Raw genomic sequence first — 23510 nt, forward strand, 5'->3', positions numbered from 1 at the left:
GAATCTCTTCCACGCACCGGACTGACGGGCGAGCATCCTCCGTGTGGCTGGCAGGGCCAGGTGAGCGTCCTGGGAGGCGGCAGCTGGGCGTCCTGGCTCCTACCGCGGGGCCTGACCCTGCCGACCCCGCCCCCGCTCCCCCCCCCCACCCCGCCCCCCAGCCCACCCGGCTGTCCGCCCCGCCTGCGCCCTGCAAGGCCAGCGTCTGGTCGCCTGACCGGCACTGGAAAACAAATCAACACGATTCTGTTTAAATGTAAGTTTCTTCAAGAGCCTGATATCTCAGTTACAAATAATTGAAGCTCCTTTTTAAAAAGAAAATAACTCCCTTGTAATCAACTACTTTATGTGAGGAAAGAAGGCGCCATCACAGCAACTTGTGGCCGTCCAGGGCCCGCGGAGGGCGGCCGCGTCTAGCTGGCAAATGTCTTGCCCGTGTCCTCCTTTCCCTTGTATGTCTTCTTGCCGTGCGTGAACAGGATGTACCGGTACTCGATCATGTGCTCTATCTGCCTCTTCATCGTGATACAGAAGAGCATGACGAAGTACATCACCAGGATGGGACAGAACACTGGGACGTGGAATGCCTCAAAGAAGGTGCAAACCATGGCCACCAGGATGTCCTTGGTCACCGTGTGCCAGGATTTAAACTCTGGGAGCCTTCGAATAGAGGACTGGAACTCCTCATTCTGTTTGGTTGGTAACGAGGGGCCATCGTCTGAATCTTCCATTAAGGAAGGATCCACTTTTGGAGAAAGGAAAGCTATAAGGAGATTTAGATGGTGGATTCCCAAGGCATAGGTCACGATGTACCAACCTGGCAGCAGGTAAACTCGGATCACGTAGATGAAGCTCAGGCCCAGCGTCACCACCCATCGCACAACCGTGTATGGAGTAGACTTGTCCAGCCAGGCCCGATAGACCTGTCCGAGACTTGTGAAAAATCTGTACACCACGGAAGGTTTCCCACGGACGGAATCTCCCACACTGTCACCTTCGGAGCTGCTGGCGGTCCACTGCCACCAAGCGCGGTCTCCCGAGGGCCGTGGGAAGGAGGACGCAGGTGGCGGCCACGTGGGCGCTTTGCTCGGTCCGGGAAGAGGCAGCCGAGCACCTGGAAGTTCTGTTTTTCTTTTTTAATAAATTTTATTTATTTATTTTTGGCTGTGTTGGGCTTTCGTTGCTGGGCGCGGGCTTTCTCTAGTTGCGGCGAGCGGGGGCTACTCTCCGTTGCGGTGCACGGGCTTCTCACTGTGGTGGCCTCTCCTGTTGCAGAGCACAGCCTCTAGGCACGCAGGCTTCAGTAGTTGTGGCACGCAGGCTCAGTAGTTGTGGCTCGCGGGCTCTAGAGTGCAGGCTCAGTAGTTGTGGCGCACGGGCTTAGTTGCTCTGCGGCATGTGGGATCTTCCTGGACCAGGGCTCGAACCCGTGTCCCCCGCATTGGCGGGCGGATTCTTAACCACTGTGCCACCAAGGAAGCCCCTGTTTTTCTTAATCCTTGATATATCTTATATATTGAGTAGTTCTAAGGTAGAAATTGCTGACATTATGTATTCTACTGTTTTAAACTTTTTTCCTAGAAAATATTTTATTAAAAAATATATGTATGTCCTATCGTGAGGTTTTGAAACTTATGCATTCATGTGTAGGTATGTTCTACCTTTGTTTGATGGCATCTACTTGAAATAGGTAGAAGGTATGATTCTATTTATATAGCAGTGGTCTTTGCAACTAATGTTACACATAAGGAGGCATTAGGATATGTCACTGGGATAAGCCACTCTGACTTGTCACTAGTAAGGTGTGCCCTCCAAGTATCACAGTTTAGGGAAAAAAAAAGAAGTAACAAAGGCCAAACAGTACAGTAGCACATTCATATTATAAAGCAATGATAACAATCACAGCTACAGAATATTTTACAATATAAAAGGCTTTTTTTTCTTTACATCCATCAAGTGAGGTGGGTCACACAACTATTAATCGTCATCAATATAAGTGAGAAGTTGAGGTACAAATATAGTGATTTGTCCAAGACCATTTGATCAGTAGTGAAATTCTGCAGAGCCTTGAACCTGGCTCTTTGACTCTTAGATGATGGACCATAGGTAATCTAAGAAGATGCAGAAAATGACATTAGAATCATCCAGGAGGCCTTCAGACCTTTGGGTCCTTGAATGACTCACTTGAATTAACTTAAAAGAATGTGCCGGTCCTCCTCCTTTTCCCTCCCCTGTGAGCTTGTGTATTCTGGTCCTACCTCTCCCTCCCCTCCTGTGTCACCTCATACAGACAGAACCATGAACGGGGAGGAACTTGATGAAGTCTCCAGGAACAGGGCTTGACTCCATGGCTAGGCCTCCCTGCAAACGCTTCGCAGAACCTAAAAGCCTTAGCCAAATCTAGGGAATTAACCCAAAGATATTGCAAATGAAATCTCTGAAACCTGCATTCTGGCTCTAGGTTTGCCCGCCCTGGTCTCCACTGGGCAACCACTGACCAGGACATTTTAAACCAACTTTTGTGACTATCCACCTCTGGCATTTGATGCTCTCTGAACTAACTGTTTGGAAACTGAGGGAAGGAACCACCCCTGGACTTCATGGAATATTCTGCCTGTGGTATTTGGGCAGAAACAGGGTTGATAATTTTCCTGCATCATGAAAAGTCCTCTCTGAAATAATCATAGAACTATTTTATCACGAGTTTGTAACTGCTAAGCTCTGAAAAGGCCAACATGGAATTTTAGGCCACCTTTATCTTCTTCTGCCAAATTTCTCACCCTGCTGGAAGATGCCTGAAATTCCAATTTATTTCTTCAGTTTAAGATTTCGTTTCCCGTTCACATGCAAACAGAAAGATAGCAAGTTCAAATGCTGTTCATCACAACTTAGTCTGAATAGGTCTCTTCTCCCTCCCTCCCTCCCTCCCTCCCTCCTTCCTTCCTTGCTCCTTTATTTTCATGTAGCTTACATTTATTGTGCACATACTGTGTTCTAGATACAGTGCTGAATTAGCAATGTTTAAAGAAAAGTGCTAAAATCCTGACACTTGTGGACTTGAATCCTTGCTTGCCACTTACAAAACTGTAGAGCCAGGGAGAAGTAACTCAATCCTCAGGCACCTTTCACTTTCACATCTTAAAATGGCAATGTTAATACTAATGCCTACCAAACACAGTTGCTAAGAATATATAAGATAGCTTGTGAAACCTTTCCTAAAAAGTATATTTTGATAGCAAGAGAGGGGAGAACCCATGAGGGAGGACACTGGCCACTGAGACGGACAAGGATAGGGAATTAGCCAGGCCTGAGGACAAATATCACCAATTTCATCATTTGCTTGAGAAATCTCTCATAGAAAGCTGTCTTTGGTTATTTCACCTTTGCATCTTTCCATTTCCTGGGCATAATTCATGGTAAAGCTGTGTGGTGTCATGAAAAAGCAGTGAACAAGGAAATTTGTGTTCCAGTCCTGACCCTGCACCCATCAGCATGTGATAGGCCATGTTACTTTCCCAGATGTTATCTTCCTCCTCTATAAATTGAGGGAATAAAATGAAATGTATTGCACAGAACTCTTCCAATTCTCAAAATGATGCATGATTCTAACTTATTAAAGACTTCCTCGACCACTTAAAATACTGTTTGAATGCAAGCATTCCCAGGTCCACTACAAAAATCCTATAGACGTTATATCTCTGCAGAGTGGCCAGAGAAGTACAGAGAACCACTTGAAATATTGTGGTAGAACTGAGCTGTGCTTTCTCAGAACTTCTCTGAGACCTGGGCTCAATTTGTAGGTTCTGGCAAAGCCTCCCAGAACCACAGTATTTTATCATGTTTATGGAAGGAGATACCCTTCTCCACTGAAAAAAAGCATTACACTGGCAAAAAGAAGTACTGGGTTCTACCCATGGTTTTGGCACTAATTAATTAGGCAACCTTGGACAAAGCAAATGACTCTGGACTTCATTTTTCTTGTTTGTGAAATGAGCTAAGTGTTCTAGATAATCTTTAAGTCTCCTTGTATTGACAAAATGCTCAATTACAGTCTCAGAACTACTTGATTGACTCATGAGTTAAGAAAAAATTTCAGAGTGGAAGCCTCCCCTTAATGTGTCAAAACAGGTCAAACTATAACTTTTCAATGAAAAAAATTTCTTTTGCTAGCACCACTCTTAAATGTAATCATTTATCTTTCATGAAAACAATAATTGTCGTTTTGTAGGTAGGGTGTTAAGGTCTCTAGTGTGCTTTGAATTACTTGGAAACCACACACACGCAAACACACACACACACACACACACACACACACACACACACACACACACACACACACACACACACACACACACACAGTGCACTTATAAATAACAAGTGAATTCTCTCCCCCACAAGGATACCAAATTTAGGCTGGAGAAGCATTCCACATCCTTTTAAACATAGATCTAGTGTCTAATAGCAAAGATCCCTACCACAGTACAGAATTTTTCCTTTTCTGTTTTTCTTCATTTGCTGAGGTTTTACATATCAGGGCAAATATTGGTCCTCTCATAAGTTTTTACTCTTCTTATTCTTGATCTTGTATCTATTTGTTGGAATACCTATTTTCTTGAGTTTAAAGAACCACTGATCATTAGATTCACCATTGATTAAATAATAAGTTTCCAAAAAAAGGAAAAAAAATCACAATATTAAAAGTGTTCCTTGATTAAAAGTTGCTTCCTGATTTTGAAAACCATAGTTGTGAAAAATGGGTATCTTGAATCAAGGAAGTATGATCAGTCATTCAAGTAAGGAGTAGACATATTTGAACTGTTATTCAGAAGCCCCTGACTTTTCTGGGAAGCCTTTTCTAGTGGATCTTCCCTTTGAACTCCGGATATCCTGGATACTAACAGGCAACACTTCATCATATGCAATGTCTTGACATTTGTATCCCAAGCTTCTGTGATAAGTTCTTCTGATTAAATACAGTTGTATGATCCTACCCTCTGAAAACTACTGGTGGATATATTGAAACAATTGCTCAGTTTCTCATGTTACAGATCCCTAGATCTTGTTGCATTGTGCAAACAAATTTGTTTTCTCTCCCAAGAAGTAAAAGCAGAGCTCCTAGAAACAGAGCTGGGTTGCAAAATTATTGAGAGGCAAAAAATAAATTAAGAAGAGTCATGATTTTGCCAGTTCACTGGCAGAAACTTATTGATACCCTGTTGGAGAAAAATAAATGCTAATGGTTATAAGTATAAAATTAAACTTTGGAATCTATGTTATCTTAGGTAGAAGGACCAGACAGTGAAACCAAAGATACATTCTGCCATTAGGACCATATTGCAGATTTGAATTCACTGAAAAGTGCAAAATTGGCTTAATCTTATACTTGGTGGTGATTGTTCAAGTCGCTAACCAATAGCTCTATTTTTTAGCTAATGCCAATAGCTAAATTGTCCCATGGATTCATGATACAAAAGGGAAGTTTTGTTATTCTGTTTTATTTACATGATATGAAAATTATACTTACAAGCTACCTAGATATGTGAAAAATTTCTGTAAAGAATTCTAGGTGTCAGTTTAACCTCCATGGGTTTCTAAAATGAATTATCAACTATATAACAAGATTGAATTTTATACTTGTGGAAAGAGAGGCATATCTCTGGGTAGTATTTATACAACATCTCCTGTTTCCTCACCTCTACTTTGTTTCAAGTATCCCAACGTGGATATGGGTACTCTCCTTACCTCTTTTTGCAGCCTCTGTTCATTTCCTTTCTTTCCCCTGGGCCTCAAACTTTCCCTTGAGATTCAGCTACAAAGCGTTACCTTTTGACAGGGTCCCAGAGGTAAAGTCTGTTGCTCTCTGTTCAAGTTGATTCAACTCCACAGATATTCACTGGATCATCATTATGGCTGGAGTGTTTTAGTAGATGCCTTTTCTTTTTCCTATCCTCTTTAAATCCGACTGCTCCTATTTTGCTAGGGACTCATTAGAAGGCCACAATTTATCTTTCAGAACTAATCTTATGTGATAATGACTTTACTCATTACCCCCGCTAGATAACTTCTGCCTTTAAATGGTGGTTGCCAGTGCCTTTAAAGTTAAGTCTTGAAGTCTTAGTCACCGGGATTAAGCAAGGCCAGTTGAAGGTGCTCAGTGCTTCTCAAATTATACCATGTAGAAATTTCTCTATTCACTCAATAGGAATGAAGAGGTAGATCAGGAGCTAAAGCTGGCTTTGCTTTTATTTTTAAATATAATAAAAATCAATAAGAATGTGCTTTTAAAATGAGCTTTTTTCTATTAATAATTTTATCTTTTCTCTAGTCTTTTGAAATTATTATTTTTTACCAAATGACCACAATAAACTTATCACAGATTTTTCTTTTTTTTTTTTTATTCGGTACGCGGGCCTCTCACTGCTGTGGCCTCTCCTGTTGCGGAGCACAGGCTCCGGACGCGCAGGCCCAGCGGCCATGGCTCACGGGCCCAGCTGCTCCGCGGCATGTGGGATCTTCCCGGACCGGGGCTCGAACCCATGTCCCCTGCATCGGCAGGCGGACTCTCAACCACTGCGCCACTTGGGAAACCCTTTACAAATTTTTCAAAAATCACCCTTGGCACAATCAAAAAGTGTCTGGAAATGTTCCAAATTAGGCTTACATTTGTATAACCATATTAATCTTCTCAAGCTGGAAACAGTATATACAGAAACATTTTTCTATAAGTATTTACCAACATGCTGTGTTGAAAATCAGATAGGGTGAAATATTGGCATTTGATTGAATTGATCTAGTTAATATATGTACTATAAAAAGTATGTCAATCCACTTACAGGCATTTAGTTGACACACAAATTTTAAAATTGAGAATGAGAGATTCATCAATAAGAGCTGGAGAAGTATAAAATACTTCTCTTTTGAACAATGTTGTCATTTAACTGATTGAAGATTTGTTTAAGGGGAAGAGTTTGAAGAATTCTCTTCCATGCATGAAGTGAGCTGATTGTTTGTTTTAACTGCTACTCTTAAAAAAGACTAGCTAGATAACCCAACAGTTCTTTTCTAAATCATGAATTATTGTATAGATTTGTAAAGTCTAAAATAATACAACTGCTCTCAGAAATCCCAGTGTCTTGCTGTTTAGTGTTCAAACAACAAATGAGACAACGAGAGCTGATTTGTTTTTATTTATTTTCAAAAAGTACCTGGGGAAATCACTGACTTTGTTCATAGAATTGTTTACCTGTTTTTAAAATTAAATCTGAATTCACTGACTTTGTTCATAGAATTGTTTACCTGTTTTTAAAATTAAATCTGAATTCCGATAGATGGATTTCTTCTCTGAACATAAATATTGCTTATAGCTTGCCCTTAAAAATGATATAAAATATTTTTATAGGCAAAGAAGCAAGTAAGCTGAAAGGAAACCCCAGAAAACTTATCAAAGCATTTTCCTTTCATTGTGAGAACTGAGTTTACCTTACAATTGCCTCAGTAAATCCTTGAAGATTTTCCTAAATCAACATGGTTATGAGTTGTCTTGCTGAGAATAATAACACTTTTTAGCACCCTTATTTTTTTTAAGTCCCTTTACATTTTGTGAGAAATCTTAACTTCTTGGTAAAAGATATATATTTTCATTAGAATAAAAATGGGACTTTCAGATGCCTGTCATTTTCTAAAATGCTTTGAAGTTTGAATTTTTTATGTATATCAAGAGAGTAACTCTCTCTGAATAGAGTGTACTAATGATAAATTTAGGATTTCAAGAATCAACCTACATTACAGTTACAAAAACTATACCTGCTATTGACATCACAGTCTGCTTTTGTGCAAATTTCATTTGTGACAACTATTTATTATGCTTATCAAACGGCAGGAAAAAGCTCCAACACTGAAATTTTAAAACTAGAGACAGGCACTGAATATAGATGGGCATTGGACCAATCAGATAATGTGATAAGATAGTGCCAAGAGGTCAAAGCAGCTGTAGAAAATGAAAGGAAGTTAAAGTATTCATGGCTATTCAGCAGCTCATTTTTTAAGAGTGCTATATTTCTGTGGGAAGCTTGAGAAAAGGGCAAGGTAGGCAGAATTCCAAGATGGCCACCAAGATCCCCCTCCCTGTTTTGTGTTAATCCCCTCCAACTTGAGTAGGAAGGAGACTTGGGAAAAAGATGTATGTTACTCTGATGAGTATGTTACATTATAGGGCAGAAGGGATTATGCAGATGTAGTTAAGGTCACTAGTTATTTCACTTTGACCTAATCAAGAGGGAGATAGATAATCCTGGATGAACCTGACCTACTCAGGTGAGCTTCTAAAAGAGGTAAGAGAGATTTGAAGCATTAGATTCTCCTGCTAAGCTTGAAGAAGTAAGCTTTCTATGTGGTGAGAGGGTCTGTGGAGGAGGCTACAGGGCCAGGATGCGAGGGTAGCCGCTAGAAACTGAGAATAGTCCCTAAAAGCCAGCAAGAAAATAGGGTTGTTGGTTATACAACCACAAGAAAACAAATTATACTATCAGTCAGTGAGTTTGGAAGAGGACTCTAGAGTCACAGATGTGATTATAGCGCCTGCCAACACCTCGAGTTTTGCCAGGTGACACCTGAGCACAGGACCCAGCCAACTTCAGTTCAACCTCCTGAGTTAGGAGAACAGTGAGGTAATGAATTTGTATTGTTTTAGGCTACTAAATTTGTGGTAATCTTTCATGTAACACTAGAAAATGAATATAGTTAAGAATGAAGCTTTTAAGCTTCACTTAAAAATTTAGAAGAGCTCTCAGCATGGCAGTGGTGGGCCAGAGTTGAGAATCTCACTGAGATAGGATGTAAGCCTTCCAGTTGGCCAGTCCTGTCTCTCCTGATGTCCACCTGACACTGAGATGGAGTATCATCTGCAATCATTGCTCTACTGTTATTCTCACAGAATGTTACAAATGTTATTCTTAAACATTTTTTTTTTTTCTGAACTCACTTCTTTATCAAAGTGGAAAATGAAAGATGGAGCTCCGAGGGCTCCTTGTTTCTCAAGCCCTATCTGCTCTCTTCATTTTTGAACTTGTTGGCATTTGCGATTGTGACCCCTGGAGATTAAAGCAATAATTGATTGAAAGCACCTTGTATAACCCAGACCAGATGCTTAGCAAATGCTAGTTTCCTTCCATCCAGGCTTTCTGGTAGTTGTTTTGAAACGTTTGGACACAGAATAAAGTGACTGTAATACTCCTGGTGATTGTAAGTGGACTACCACAACAAAATGTTGGAATCAAGCAGGAAAGACTAAGATTAGATTTCGAGTAAGGTCGAGAATATAAAGAGGGAAGACAGTATGATAACCATGTAGGTGACCCCAATTTTTCCTTTCCATCTCTACTAAAATCAATGAAATTTCTCCCCAGAGCCAGGAAGGGGAGAATATCATCCCCTGTTGCAGTGTCCGCTTTCAGTTGCCTATATATTCCTGGCCTCTGGGTGAGGTTAACTGTGCAAAGGAAAGTCACACTTTCAGAACAGTTAGATATTTTTTCTTGCTAAACTACACTGAAGACACTAATTCCGTTTTTTCCCTGGCTATAGATGGGTGAATTAGCAAGAAACCACCCCTGCATTGTCTTCTAGTCTTCAAATGAAGCCTAATTAAAGAAATATATAGTTTTTATTGAGCTGCAAGAAAAAGGGACATGGGGCACAATTAAGTTTGCATCAATAATTAAAGCCATAAAATTATTAATGTAGCAAATATTACACATTAGTAAGAAATATATTTTGTCACCAACTGCTGCATAAAATCCCTCTTTCATAATCTATAATCCAAAAGGAGAAATAGAGAAGGAATATACAAAAAACATTAGGCTTCAGCGTCAAGTTTATTGCTGCTGCAAGGAAGATGTTTGCCGTATTTCAACACTACCATTTCTAAGATTCAATTGTTCTGAATCGATTTTTAAAAAGTGAGAAAAAGATATAATTGTGATAATAATAGCTTGTATGTAACATGAAGTTTTATTAGGGTAATGGAAATATTTATCAATCTTCCCAATATTTTCCTCTGATAAGGACTACAAGTTCAATACGCAGAGAGGGAAGGGTCTTCTTCTTGCCTTTGCTCCGTGGCTCTTGTCCGGCTGAACTTGAATCTTTATGCTCCCACCCTCTTTGGAGAGAGAGGGTTGGTGTCAAAGCCAGCTTTCTGATGCATGGATCACCTATTGAGAAAACTCTTTCTTTTAGTCATTAAATGTCCACTGGAAAGCGTTAAGGAATGAGTTTGTATCTCCTCCCCACCCCCAGGCATCCCATCCTGTACTTCTTCTAGGAAAGCCCTATCATCTGCTTCCGCAATCAGCTGTTTCCCTGCATGTATCCCATAAGCATACATATCATAGGCGCCAATACCTATTTAAGGAGTAAATGAATGAGGTAACATGGAGTTGTTTTGTTCAAATCAAGATTAAGATTGCATGATTTATAAGCACCTCCATCAGGTTCCATTAGTAAATATAATTTTCAAAAAGTTAGTTAATACCTACTATGAACAAGTTGTTGGTGATACAAGGTGAAGGAGGTTAAGTTTTCTCTCTTATAATCCAAGAGGGAAAAGATAATGCATAAGTAGACTGTACAGACTGCCACTAACAAAATGAAATGGGGGTTTCAAAAGTGGAAAATGAATATGTAATTTGAAGACTTAGGAAGGCTTCATGGAGAAAGTGACCGTTAGGATGTGTGGTAATGAATGGAAGAGATTTAAAAAGGGCGAAAAATTCTGGGTAGCCGAGTGATTAGATGTGCAAAGAAAGAGCATGAGCAAACAGAGGGAAAGTTCAGCACGTGTTTGGGGATAGCTTGTGTTTCCACTTGGCTGAAGCAGTTCCCAAGCAAGACTTGAGAAATGAAGCTTTCAGAGGTGGATTAGAGCTCTGTTGAGGTGGGCTTTGAGTGATAGCCCTGGGAGGTTAATGATCAAGCTCTGTGTATCATCACTCTATACAGAATGTTCTGTGTTTTCACAGTGGGCACTATGTTCATTTAGTTTTGTGCCCTGTTTAAGTGAATTGCAGTCTCATTGGTGACTAGTTCTTCTTGATTGGGTTCTCTGGCTCCGATTTCTTTTGTGTCTTTCATGGTTCTTTGCTTATGGTAAATGGTAAGTACCAATGCAGTATCCACTGATTTTTTTTTTAATTTGATTACTGAATTGTTTGGCTGATCAACTCCAAGTTATCGATGTTTTAGAAACCATCTTGATTTTCTCAAGAGCGTTGGGGAGTCAGTATGCCCATTTTACATTGGATCAAAACAAGGTGCAGAGGCTAAGATATTTGCTTACTTTCTTCCAATGAGACCAGAACCCACATATGCTTGTTTCAGATCCTGGGCTCTTTCCTTTGTACCAGATTGTTGTAATTTCTAGAACATGGAAGCTTTAACGCTTTGTAAGATGTTAAAGGAAGGAAAGAAGATGCATTTCTGGGATAAGAGAGAAGTCAAAGAGTAGTCCTCTTCCTACACTGAACCAAATTTCACTTGGAGGCAAGTGCTCAGTGGGACCCAGTTAATCTTTCTCACAAATTTTAATTTTGCCTACAATTTTTTATGTCTCATTTCATCCAGGATTCGCAGGCAAAAATATATTAGAAGTCTTTTTATTCAAGCAATACTGGACCATCATAATAACAGCTATTATTTACCAAGCACTTACTGTATGCTAGTCACTGTATAGCTGCTTTACACATATTACCTTTATTCCTATTGGAATTCTGTGAGCCCATTTTACAGAGGAGTGATTGAACTAACTTCCAAATCTAGCTCTGCCTTCAGATTCTGAGATCTTTCCTCCTGTCTCTAAAACTACTGGTTTCTAACCAGGAATATGCTTAGTGGGTCTATTCTGCTATTTCTTTCTGAATACATGATTCAGGTCAAGCTCTAGCGCTAGGCAAGAAGTCTTCTTCAAAAGTAGTTCCATTTGTTGCCTGATTCTAGTCTAACTACTTAGAAGCTATTAAGAGACAACAATGTAAGGTATGTTTTTTTATCTTGAAGGGACTTATACTTCAGTTAAATCAATCAAATACAAAAACAGAGGGATGACAAGTCAATGGTACATATACATCAAAAACTATGCATTCTAGAAGGCTGGTAGAGGGAGAAAGGAGATGAGGGTAGAGTTCAGCCCTGAAAATTGGGTAAAATGTGAATAGAAAGAAGAAATGTATACTTGGTGGGGGTGATAGAAAGGACCATGAGAAAAGGTGCTGGCTCTTGAATGTGTTTGTTTATTAAAATGCTTCCCATTCATCTCAGAATTCTCTCTTGGTTCTTCCTAATGACCTATCACAAAACTATTTTTGAGCCACTTCACATGGCCATGGTATGGAAAATTGTATAGTCAGAGTAAGACTTAGAAGCATTTAAATGCACTTTAACGTCAGAAATCAAGCAAAGCACGAATAAGCCTAAAGGTAAAAGTGATAGGTACGGGCAGTGCAAGGAAGGACTTTCTCCAGATAGTCATTATAACCTAAAACACTAACCTCCATCTGGTTTGGACTACTAATTTAATATGTGGGTGGAGGTGTGAAATTTAAAATCTTTTGAAGAGAGTAGGGCAGTATTTAACCTCAAGAGAGTGTGATTTCTGTTGCATAATTTGAAAAAAAAATGTGGTAACAAATGTGGTAACACCACAAACACATACATCACCTCTGATTCGAATGTTGCTTGATGATATTATCATGGATTTTTTTTCTGCCCTGATACAGATATCTAATGCTAATCACCTGCGATAAATCTGCTATGAAAGTGTTGAATTGCTTCACAAATTTTCGCTTCTATCAGCTGGTTTTCTCTAAGGCAGCGGAGCATCCAGAGACATTAGACTCACCAATCCTGAAAAACCCCACCCTGCCCCCTTTTCTTAGCTGCTTGTATATTGTGCCTCTGAATCCTTTCTACTAATTTGTCCTACATTATTTACTTCAGCATTTAAAACAATGCCAGCGGGGTTAGGATTTCAACTTATTGTTCATTCAGGGTTGAGAACCATTGATTTAGAGTCTTCGTATTCAAAAAGATGGATGTAGTGGGTTTTAGTCATAATATAAATATCATAATGGAAAAGCTCATCAGGTTGAACTAGGCTCAACCCTTTTAGGGAGAATGAGAGATGTCCCCAGTGGGATACCAATTCTGTGCTAAAAGGTAGAAGGCTTTCAGGAACTTGCCTAAAAACTTTTAAGAAATTAACACTTGAGTCTTCTGTCTCCAAATCCTGTGTCCTTTCTACTAGGTTATTTAATATCTGTAATTGTGTATGATTTGCTCAAATATCACAGCCTTGGGAGAGGTCTTCTTTGACTGTTCTATCGAAAATAATCTTTCTCTAGCAAATTACCCTGTTTCATATTATTTTTTCATAATAATACACTATTTGAAATCATAGAAAGGAGTTCCATGGGAGCAGGGAGCTTCGCCATCTTGTTCACTGCCACATCTCCAGCATCTAGAACAGTGATTTGTATACAGTTGTTGAATGAATGAATCAGTGAGAATTTTGCATTCCTACAAATATGTCAATTTCATCATGTGCCCTATGTCTAGATAGAGGTGGAACAAGGACACTTTTAATAAGATAGGAGGTTTCTCAGAACAGCAGCTGCATTTGAGGCAGAAAATCAATTTCTACACTGGATGACATTTTCAAAAGAGGTGTATCTGGTAGCATGGAATCTTCTATCTGACAGGGCTTATGTCAAAATACTAGGATGTCTAGATGAGTGGCCCACATTCTGTAGAGAGGGTGTGCCATTCAAAGATGCCCTGAACTGTGCATGCAGTTTAGCCCTTGTTCTAACAGACTTTCTGGCTGCACAAATAAGAGAGTGACAGCGGCTTTGTGAGTATACTTACGTTCAGCAAGAAAGTTTGCATGCCAATGCAAATATGCACAGACATTTTATAAGCTTCGTGGGGAACAAATATGGGATGCAGATTCCCCAAGTTAGCTAGTATTTGTAATATTTTTGGTAATAGGGTGGAGGGTACCTGTCTGATATGTTCTCAAATATTTAAAACACAGCCATTGTTTAAGACTTGAAATTCACAATAAGATGGAGACAATATCAGGAAAAGTGTAGACTATTTATCACAATTTATACAAAGTATGTTAAGTAAATGAACCCAACCAGTTGTCATGTACACACCACTGTGCTAAGGAATGCTTTTCCTCCTGGTATTTGTTAGTGAGGAAAATCATTACCAAAGCGATTCAGCTAATTCATTCCCATGTTTGGAATTAAGCATTTTTAACAGTTATCTACTTCCCATTGTCTGCCTGGGACAAGCCTTGTCTTGTCAGTAAAGTACTTAGCTCTCTGCTGCCAGAATTGAGATAGGGTCATCAGAATCCTCTTGTAAACTCAGGAAGATAAAGACAGGGAAGCTGGCTCCTGCCCAGGAGTCAGGTTGGTGGGGGGTTGGAGGGGCTGGGAGCTGGGGGTCATGGAGGAGGGAGTGGGGAGAACAAAAGGGCAGATTTGTAGGCAGAATGAGGCAACTGCTTACTTTGTGCCATTCAGCATCCTAGGAAGTATTTGTATTTCTTTCATTCCGCTTCTTCCTCTCCCACTTCTCAGGCAAACACACACACACACACACACACACACACACACACACACACACACACTCCTTCTTTAGTAAGGAGACATGGCTTTTATTTTATAACTAGAGAAGAGACAATACTGCAGGTAGAAGAAAATTATTGATTAATGTTCTCATGCATTTGGAAATAACTCTTAATAGGTCTTTTCCTGAGCTGGAAAAAGAAGGTGGCTATAAATTTGGGGCTTCTACTATGTACCTGGTTTTATCTTAGAAGAATTAAATACACTTTCAAAATTTCATTTAATGTAAAACTTAGATGAGACTTTGGTAGGAGGAAGATCTTAGGCTCTTAAAATTAGGTAAGCAATAGGAAACCTTCCTAAATGGGAAGCCAGCTATTTTGCAGACACGTGTGTCCACTTCAGAATTTTCCTTGCGGCTGGATTTTTTTAAAAAATGGGAACACAGGATTAAAAAGGGTATGGGTTTTTATCCTTGACTCCCAAGAAAGTTTACAGTTTAAAAACATTTTAAAAGCTGAAACTGATAAAAATAAGCTAAAGTAATGAGAAGGCCATCAATGAGTTGACTATTGCAATTATAAATTAATAGAGGCGGCTCCTTTTGACCTGCCCCAGATGTCATGTCAATTGATTAAATGTTCTGAGACAATGAAATGGAAAAAGACAACTTTATTATAATGCTTCAGGCAGGGAATATTTTTATTTTGCTATTAGGAGCACATCCACATGTCAGTGACCAATTCCATTTGGAAAAAAGACACTTTGGGGGATATGTACGATTAGAAAAAATCTCCAAGGTGAATCTTAGGTCTGAACTAACCACCTCTGTTATTTTTAGTTGACATTAGGAATCATAAAAGATAGGATTTTAAGCTTTATTTTGACTCAGGGCAGAAGAATTGTTGGTTCCGTCTCTCCTAGGTATCATGGGCTGGCAAGGCCCTGCTGGGCTGGGAAACTCAGCAGACATGGCCAGGGGCATGGCCTGCATTGGGGTCTCTGCATGGCCTGCACTGGGGTCCCTGCATGTCTATGACAGGGACTACATCGGCAAAGGTGTCAAGGAATTAACAGATTTTCAGCTGTATTCTCCTACTAGCCATTCAGAGTGAGCTGAGGACGCTATCTTTTTGTGGGCGATGTGGCAGCTATGGGTTTGACTTCTGAGACATCTGTTTGAGCCTCAGCTTCTCTGTAGTGATAGGGTGAATCTGAGAGGAAAAAAGATCATTTCCCTTTTTTTTCTACTAGAAAAATGTCTTGCTGTAAAAAATAAGAGAACCTGTCTTTATAACTTCTCAATAGGAGATGAGAAACCCTGGTTGAAAGAGAGGTATATTTGATATTTGGGAATCGTTGATAAACTAAGATTGACCATGTGCCTGTAATTTGAGCAGCTATACAAAAACTGGTTGTCTGGCAGGCAGAACTAAATCCCTAATCATTTGAAAAATGGTCTGTTGAGTGGACCCACAGACACATAATCTCACATCTCCTAGCCTCTTAGGTCAGGAAGCTGTTACTTATGGGGGCCTAAACACCTTTGCAATGGGCCCTGGCTCTGTCCCTTCAAGAAATGGGCAGCAGTTCCTTTGTGTCCCCAGAGACCTTGATTAATGTAATATTTAGCACATCTGTTTCAGGTCAAACAATCATATTTCTCTGACCTTCTCCCCTGGATTTCTATTCTAGTCATTTCTTATTTTTACTGTTTTTACTATCACCTTTTTTTATTGTAACATGTCCCTTTTAAAATGCGGAACATCTAAACGGAGCATAATGTTTAAAAATACTTATAATGCTGGTCATAAGAAAGAAGTAGAGAAAGTCATGACTTTTGACTCTTCAGCTTTTTAAAATACACACTTATTCACTGTCATTTTCAGTGACCAAATTTATTGCTGATTCATACAACTTGAATGATTTATTCTCGCTTACATTAACAGGCTCTGGAAACCAAGAATATCATTCAGTTACAAATGCAATATGTCCCAGGCATTGTGTTCAACTCCAGAGTGAGAAAATGGTGGTCCTCACTGTCCTGGAGCTCATGGTCAATGAGGGGATGGAATGCTAATTAGGCAGTAGAGTTTGTCACAACCCAGCAGTATTTGTTTTTGTGGTAAGAGGAAGAATAGGATGGTAAGAAGGCATATAAAAGGGATACCAATAGTCAGGGGAGCCTTCCTGGAGGAAGTGTTATGTAATTTGAGGACTTCAGGAACCCCTCTGTAGATCAATGGATAAATGAAATGTAGCTGATCTGATGGCACTATATATACAGTCACCCAGTTCTGTCCACCCAGTGTGCTGTATTTTGCTATAACTTTAAAACAGAAACAGCAGTAAGACACCAAGTGGGAAGAGACAATATGATTTCCTGGGTCTCACCTACTTTAAATTCTGTTCTTTAAGAAATTACATTTGGATATTAGCTTTTTTATCTTATTTGTAATTTTGAAAAGTATTACTCTTTCAAAACTCATTACAATAGCTGCATTGTTCTTTTAGGGATAAATCAGTTTCTTTTCAACAAATACTTAGGATGGTTAATAAACAATTTGCTATTTTTTTATTCTCATTTGTGCTAGTATGAAGAATCCTTAGGAGATCTTTGAAAAATTATTTTTATCTAGAGATAACAATGCAGAAGAGTAAATTGTTTGGCAAAGAATATGAAGCATATGGGCAGAGATACAAGAATTTACTGCATTTATAAGTCTCATTATGACCCTATAAAATGCAGCATCATTTGTCAGTAAATCAAAGCTTATAAAAGTAGCAATTGTGAATGCAGTTGGTTGTAGTATCAAGAGAATGAGGATTAGAAGTGTAGCTGAGATTCCTTTTATGATAAATTATCTAGCTCCTGGCTACCGTGTATGAGCTCTATTAACTGCCTATAAATTGTTCATCATAAAATCTAGTTCATTCTTGTTAATTAGGCCAAGGCTTTTATGAAGATTTTTCCTCTTCTCTCTGAAAGTCTAGGCTGACAGGAGAGTAGCTACACCAGAATACTGAGGAAGAAAGGGACCCTCTGCTAGGTATAATGCTGTGTTCTTTAAAAACTAATAATTAAAAGAGAAATTCCTGAATTAAAATTACTTTGGCTTCCTACTAGTGAAAATGGAATCATTCTTTGTAGCCACAGAAGGTTAAATACAGCCAAAATAATTGCATCTTCCAACTTTAAATTCTCTCAATCAATAATGCAAGAAAGGAAGGGTGTATGTATAACGAAGACTGGATATACCCATTACAAATGATTAATACCAAGCAAGTTCCAGGAAAACAAATAGACATAACAAATGTTTCTGGCATATCATTCCACGTCATTTTATTATGCATTTTTTCCCATGAAACTGAACTTTTATGCAGAATTATCTTGGAGGAAATCTTGTATTTGTTACTCATCTCCAATTTTTTTTCTGTTGTGTTTTGCTTTTCATGGTGCTCACATAAGTGATCAACTGGCAGTGAATGTTATGTTTATATTATCTCATATTTTGCATTGCTAACTGGGTCCCTTGATACCATTTAAGGTGCATCCCTAATCAGTTCTCGCATTTCACACTTCCCTTGCAATCTCTGGATTTTATGAAGAGTAGACACGCCATGCCCCAGTTCTGGACGTCAAAGTGGTTGTGACTTCAGGAAGTCCCAATAGTCAGAGCCACAGTCTGAGTCAAGCCGTGTGATTGCTCCCCTGAGATGCAGTTAGCAAGCCTCTCTGACAGAGGCCAGAGGCAAGGAACAGTCAAAGACTAGAAAAGTCAAGTCTGTTTGCACACTCTCCTGTGCTTAACACCCATTATGGTGCAATTAAGAATGGTCAGAAGCACTATTATATTTGGAAACCCCAAATAACAGCCTAACTTGAGGGGAAAAAGGAAAATCAGTTCAAAGCAAGGAAAAGTAGTTCTTAAATATTTTTTTTGTTTGTTTTAAATGGGATTTTTGCTTAAGCTACTTCTCATTTAACTTTGTAAATGCTAATTAGCTAACAGTGAAAGAAATTGTAGGACTGTTAGGTAAACTGTGTTTCATTTCTAAGATCTTATGGACACTTAGGGTTTGTCTCACGCCTTTGCACTTCACAGGACCCTACTTTCTATTTTTCCTGGTCCAGCTTCTGGGTAATATTTCTGGCTCCACAAGACTACAGTGCAGATAAGAGCTCATCTAAGTTCATTCTAAATTAGATGGTTAGGAAGACAATGTAGTTCCTGGCACTGAGTAATAGTAGGGGCTCTGCAGGGGGCTTACTTGGATGGACTGTGGTTTGAATCAGTTAACTTTAACACTATGGCTATAGTAATGCCCTAGAGGTCTTACCAATGAATACCTTGGGGGCAATAAATTGCAACAGGCTTAAACATAATTATAGAGAGACTTCTTAAGCTTTGGCTAGTTCGGTTTTAATTGAAAGAAATTATTTTTCCCTTGAAAGACTAAAAAGAAAAGCCTTTAGAACATGATATTTATTTCAACAAATTGTTGTAAAGAATCTCTTATTTAAAAAGAAACAAAAAACTGTTCACTTTTTATTATCATCACCATCATTATTTTTATTATAATCAAATATTGAATTATAATGCATGGACAGTGGTCCCAGTTTTCCCCAAATAATTGGGCTCTTTTCTGAACCTCTTTTCAAGCTTTGAATAGGTAAATAGAAATGAATAAATATCAGATTTGGGTGTAGAAATCTTACTCTTATGGACTGAATGGTTGTGTCCCTCCACCAACCCTGCAAATTCATATGTTGAAGTCCTAACCCCCAATGCGATGGTAGTAGGAGGTATTATTAGGGGTTTTTGGGAGGTGATTTGGTTGAGATGAAGTCATGAGGGTGGAGCCCCTGTGATGGGATTAGTGTCCTTATAACAGGAGGAAGAGACATTAGATCTTCCTGTCTCCACCATGTGAAGATACAGCAAGATGGTCGACTTCTGCAAGCCAGGAAGAAGACCTTTGCCAAGAGTTTAATCTGTGGGCACCTTGATCTTGGACTTCCTAGCCTCCAGAACTGTGAAAAATAAATGTCTTTGTTTAACCCACCCAGTCTATGGTATTTTTTTGTTATAGCAGCCTGAGCTGACTAATACTCTTAGCTTATGGCAAAATTTCTCCCAGCCACAAGGACCAATATGCAGCAATGGTGAAAGCATGCAAAGAAGTGCCTGGGCTGATAGGGGAAGAGGAATCATGGTGAAGGCACAAGTAGATTTTAGGAAATCATCCCCCAAATAGCCCATACCACTTAGGCTTTTTTTTTTTTTTTTTTTTTTTTTTTGATGAGAACTAGTCAGATGGTTCCACCTAAATGCAAGGGCGCTGGGAAATGGAGTTTCTGGCAGCATAGGCACTTTCCAGTAACAACTCTACACTATGGAGAGGAGCACATGTCTTTGGCGGACAGCTGATGGTCTGCGACACCACATTTTGTATGTTACTCTAAGCTTAGAATATGCTTTTTACAGCTATTTACTCTTTGAATTTTAAGGCCACTTTAGTTACAAGCAAAGTTTTTTAATGCCTGCACATTCGATCAGTTCAGTTGACTGGCCAATTAACTGAGTGAAGTCAATCCACTTCGTTGTCTGACTGAATTTCCAATTGTTTGGCTGAATGGAATGGTTACTTTGGCATAAAGTTTGTGCAGTAGTCCTATATAGATATAATCACACTGCAGCTGGTGTAAAATTTGTCTTTGTCACTACATTTATTTTTCTAGACACTGTCACCTTCCCTAATTTCCTTTCCCAAGTTCTTTTTAGAATGCTCCATTGTCCTAGCTTATTCAGAAGAGTGCTTCTTTCAGAGCTTAGCTGAGAGTATACAGACCAAGTTTGTCTCAGTATTTTCAACACAATCTAGTTTATATGTTTTATTTTTGCTGTCAATACCCAATGGGGTCAATCCTACAGACCTCTTGTTTTCGAAAAAAAAAAAAGTCTCTTGTAGTACTGTGTTGATGGTCAGACTATTAGTTATATTGAAAAGATAATCTTAAAAACCAGAGCACGTTACTGCAGATTTTTAAGGGAACTTTTTTATTTTATCTCTACTTTACTTCTTAGGCTTTCAATCTGTATTTTTCTATCTTTGATTTTAGGGTGTTATCTCAGGCTTACATTAATGCCTCGGAATATGATTTTATAAAGTCAGCCTCAACGTGGCAAAAGTCTCTACAGTTGGAGAAATTTGGAGTCAAACACTTAACATCGATTATACACTTATATTTAAAATGCAGGAATTCAATAAAATGATCCATTGACATTGTGAGTGCCTTTTCTAAGCCCTATGAAGGCTGCACATAGAAATGAGTGATTGCCTCCAAGGAACTTACACTCTGGGACTTAATCACAGCACCTGGTACAGAAGAATTTGGTGGAGAGGACGGGGCATGCGGGAAAAAGTGTTAACTAGTAACCAAAGATAGCCCACGATAAAAGCCTAATGAGTATTGTGAGAGATCAGTTCTCTGGATGATCAGCAGAGAGAGGGAATCATCATGGTCCAGAGCAACTGGGAAGAGAACACAGCGTGAGCCTTTAGGATGGATGTAAAGGGAGGATGTTGTTCAGATAAACTGAGAAGTGAGGCAGCCGTCTCAAAAAGGGATACGTGTAAACGAAATTGCAGCCCCTGGAATCCATACAATGTTTTTAAGTAACAGCGAATAGATTTTTCTACAGGGAACTGAGGGTTAGTGAATGAAAATAGCAGCTTAAATGTTGGAAAGATAGGTTGCTATCAGATTGTGGAGAGCTCTAAATGTCAGTTTGATAAGTGTGGCCTTTATTTTATATTCAGTTGGGAACCATTGGAGATTTGGGGATGATCTATTTATTGACAGCAACCTGGAGCCTAAATTTGTCCCTAGCTTCAGATTTATCTCCCAAGTCCAGATTTCAAAAGTTATTACAATTTAAAGCACAGTGATGTTGGTCACTCCCTGGACTCCACCTCCTGTTTCACCTCCAACACACAGAGTGAGGAAGAAATAAGCTGCCACAGGGACACTGCTTTCTCTACTTTATCAAGACAGAGTGATGTACATTCATTCACTTTTTCTTTTGAGGCATCTGTCTAAGAAGAAGCTGTGTCCTATTACAAAATTGAGTCTGAGAGGTGTGAGGAGTATACCTGTATCTCTCCTTTGAACTTTGGAGGAGATTGTTTACTGTTAACATAAAAATAAGGCTCCTCACAAGTCGTTAGCATTTAAGCAGAATGACCTACACGTTGTGAGGTACTCTGCCTCTTGGACAAATATAGAAAGAATTGATTGTGGCATAGCCCTTGACTACAGAGCATCAATGAATAACCACCTGCATAGCTTTTTATACTTCTGAGTTTTGTATGTCATGGTTTGCAGTTGCGACCATGTGGCAAATGCAACAAGTTGACCATACTAGTACCGAGTTTATCTACACCATCTGCTGTCGTATTGACATCTGCTTCCTTCAACATAGCACCCTCCTTTTTCTTAGATATGTTCTGTTATTTCTTCTTTTCCTTCTTTATTTCAAGTCATATTCACTGATATCTGTACCATTTCATGATATCAAGAAAGGAGGCTTTCAGTGAGGGAGTAGAGGAAGACAGGGACAGACAAGTGGTCAAAGGGCTCAGTAGGAAAAAAGTCATAATTCCTGGGCCCTGAAAACCATGTAAAAAGGTGAGAAAGTATCTGGAGGAAGCATGAGAGAGAAGTGAGGGTTTAATTTGGGATTAACAAAAGCACCAGAAATAGCTGAGAGGAGACAGGAGAATAAGGACCATGGGTGTACGGGGTGATGGCAGAGCATCTCACAGAGATTAAGGTGGAATTAATGTGTTCATTGGAAAGATACTTCAAATTTTTGACAACACATTCCAACAGCAGTAACTCCAAGTAGGCTTCTGAAATCAGGGATCAACAGGTGAAGGCTTCCTTTAACTTTATTTTTAAAATACAGTCAAGATTAACTTGTACAAGCCACTTTTTTTTTTTTTTTGGTGTTTTAGTTTATTTCCAATACACCGTTCCACTTCATTTTTTCACTTATCCTCACAAGGTAGCTGTGAGTTAGCTTAGCATCATCAGGCAAATCTCCTGGCTCCCAACTCTTAGCTAATTCTGTTAGAAAATACTGACTTTAATTGTGTATAGAAGGTGAAAATTTTTTCTATTAAACAGTCACCAGATTTTTAGAACGAAAGCTAAATTTCAGGAAGCGCTTGGAATTCCGAAGAATAGAAAGGTATAGAAAAGAGCAAGTGTGTATTCAGTCTGAATCAACAGAATTCACCTGGGCATTATTTGAGTTTTTGGCCCCTGAAGCCGTGGGTCAATGGTACAAAAATAGACACTCACCTCTGACAAAGAAAAGCATGGATGCTGGCATGGGAGGACATAGCTCCTTTTCTTTCAATCCCAGATCAAATTTAAACCTGCGATTTTGGAGCTTACTCATCAGAGGAGAAATATCATGAGCTATTTGCTCTCTCTGCTGTAACACAGCTCTGGCAAGCCTGGAAGTTATGTTGAGATCGTCAAATCTATAGTCAAGGACCATCTTTGTGAATCATGAAACCATATGCCACTGGTTGTCTGAATCGAAGGAAAAAAAAAAACAAAAAACCCAACAACAAAAACAAAAAACCCAGCTCTACACCAAGGAAATCAGTAATGTGATCAAACAGTGCCAGGGCCCTTTGACCATCTTACACCTTCTCAAGCTATACATTAAAAAAAAAAAAAAAAAAATCTTTGCTACTGCCTGAACCATGTAAAATACCAGAACTCCTGTAGTGTTAACAAGGAATAAAGATCTTGCACCAGATGGTGCCTCTTGTCTCCATCTATCTCTAGCCCAAACAATC

The 23510-nt window shown here is 39.2% G+C and overlaps 1 protein-coding gene across 1 annotated transcript; it reads right to left on the minus strand.

The window, feature by feature from the left end:
• Positions 1–204: 204 nt before the first annotated feature.
• On the minus strand, positions 205–23203 carry LOC307184854 (protein RER1-like; the record flags this gene model as incomplete). Its single annotated transcript, XM_079918629.1, has 2 exons — positions 205–1123; positions 23002–23203. The coding sequence occupies 2 exons, from the start codon at positions 23201–23203 to the stop codon at positions 414–416; spliced, it is 912 nt and encodes a 303-aa protein (XP_079774755.1). The 3' UTR covers positions 205–413.
• Positions 23204–23510: the final 307 nt, after the last annotated feature.

This window comes from Stenella coeruleoalba (genome assembly GCF_951394435.1).
Source record: "Stenella coeruleoalba genome assembly, chromosome: 3".
NCBI lineage: Eukaryota > Metazoa > Chordata > Mammalia > Artiodactyla > Delphinidae > Stenella > Stenella coeruleoalba.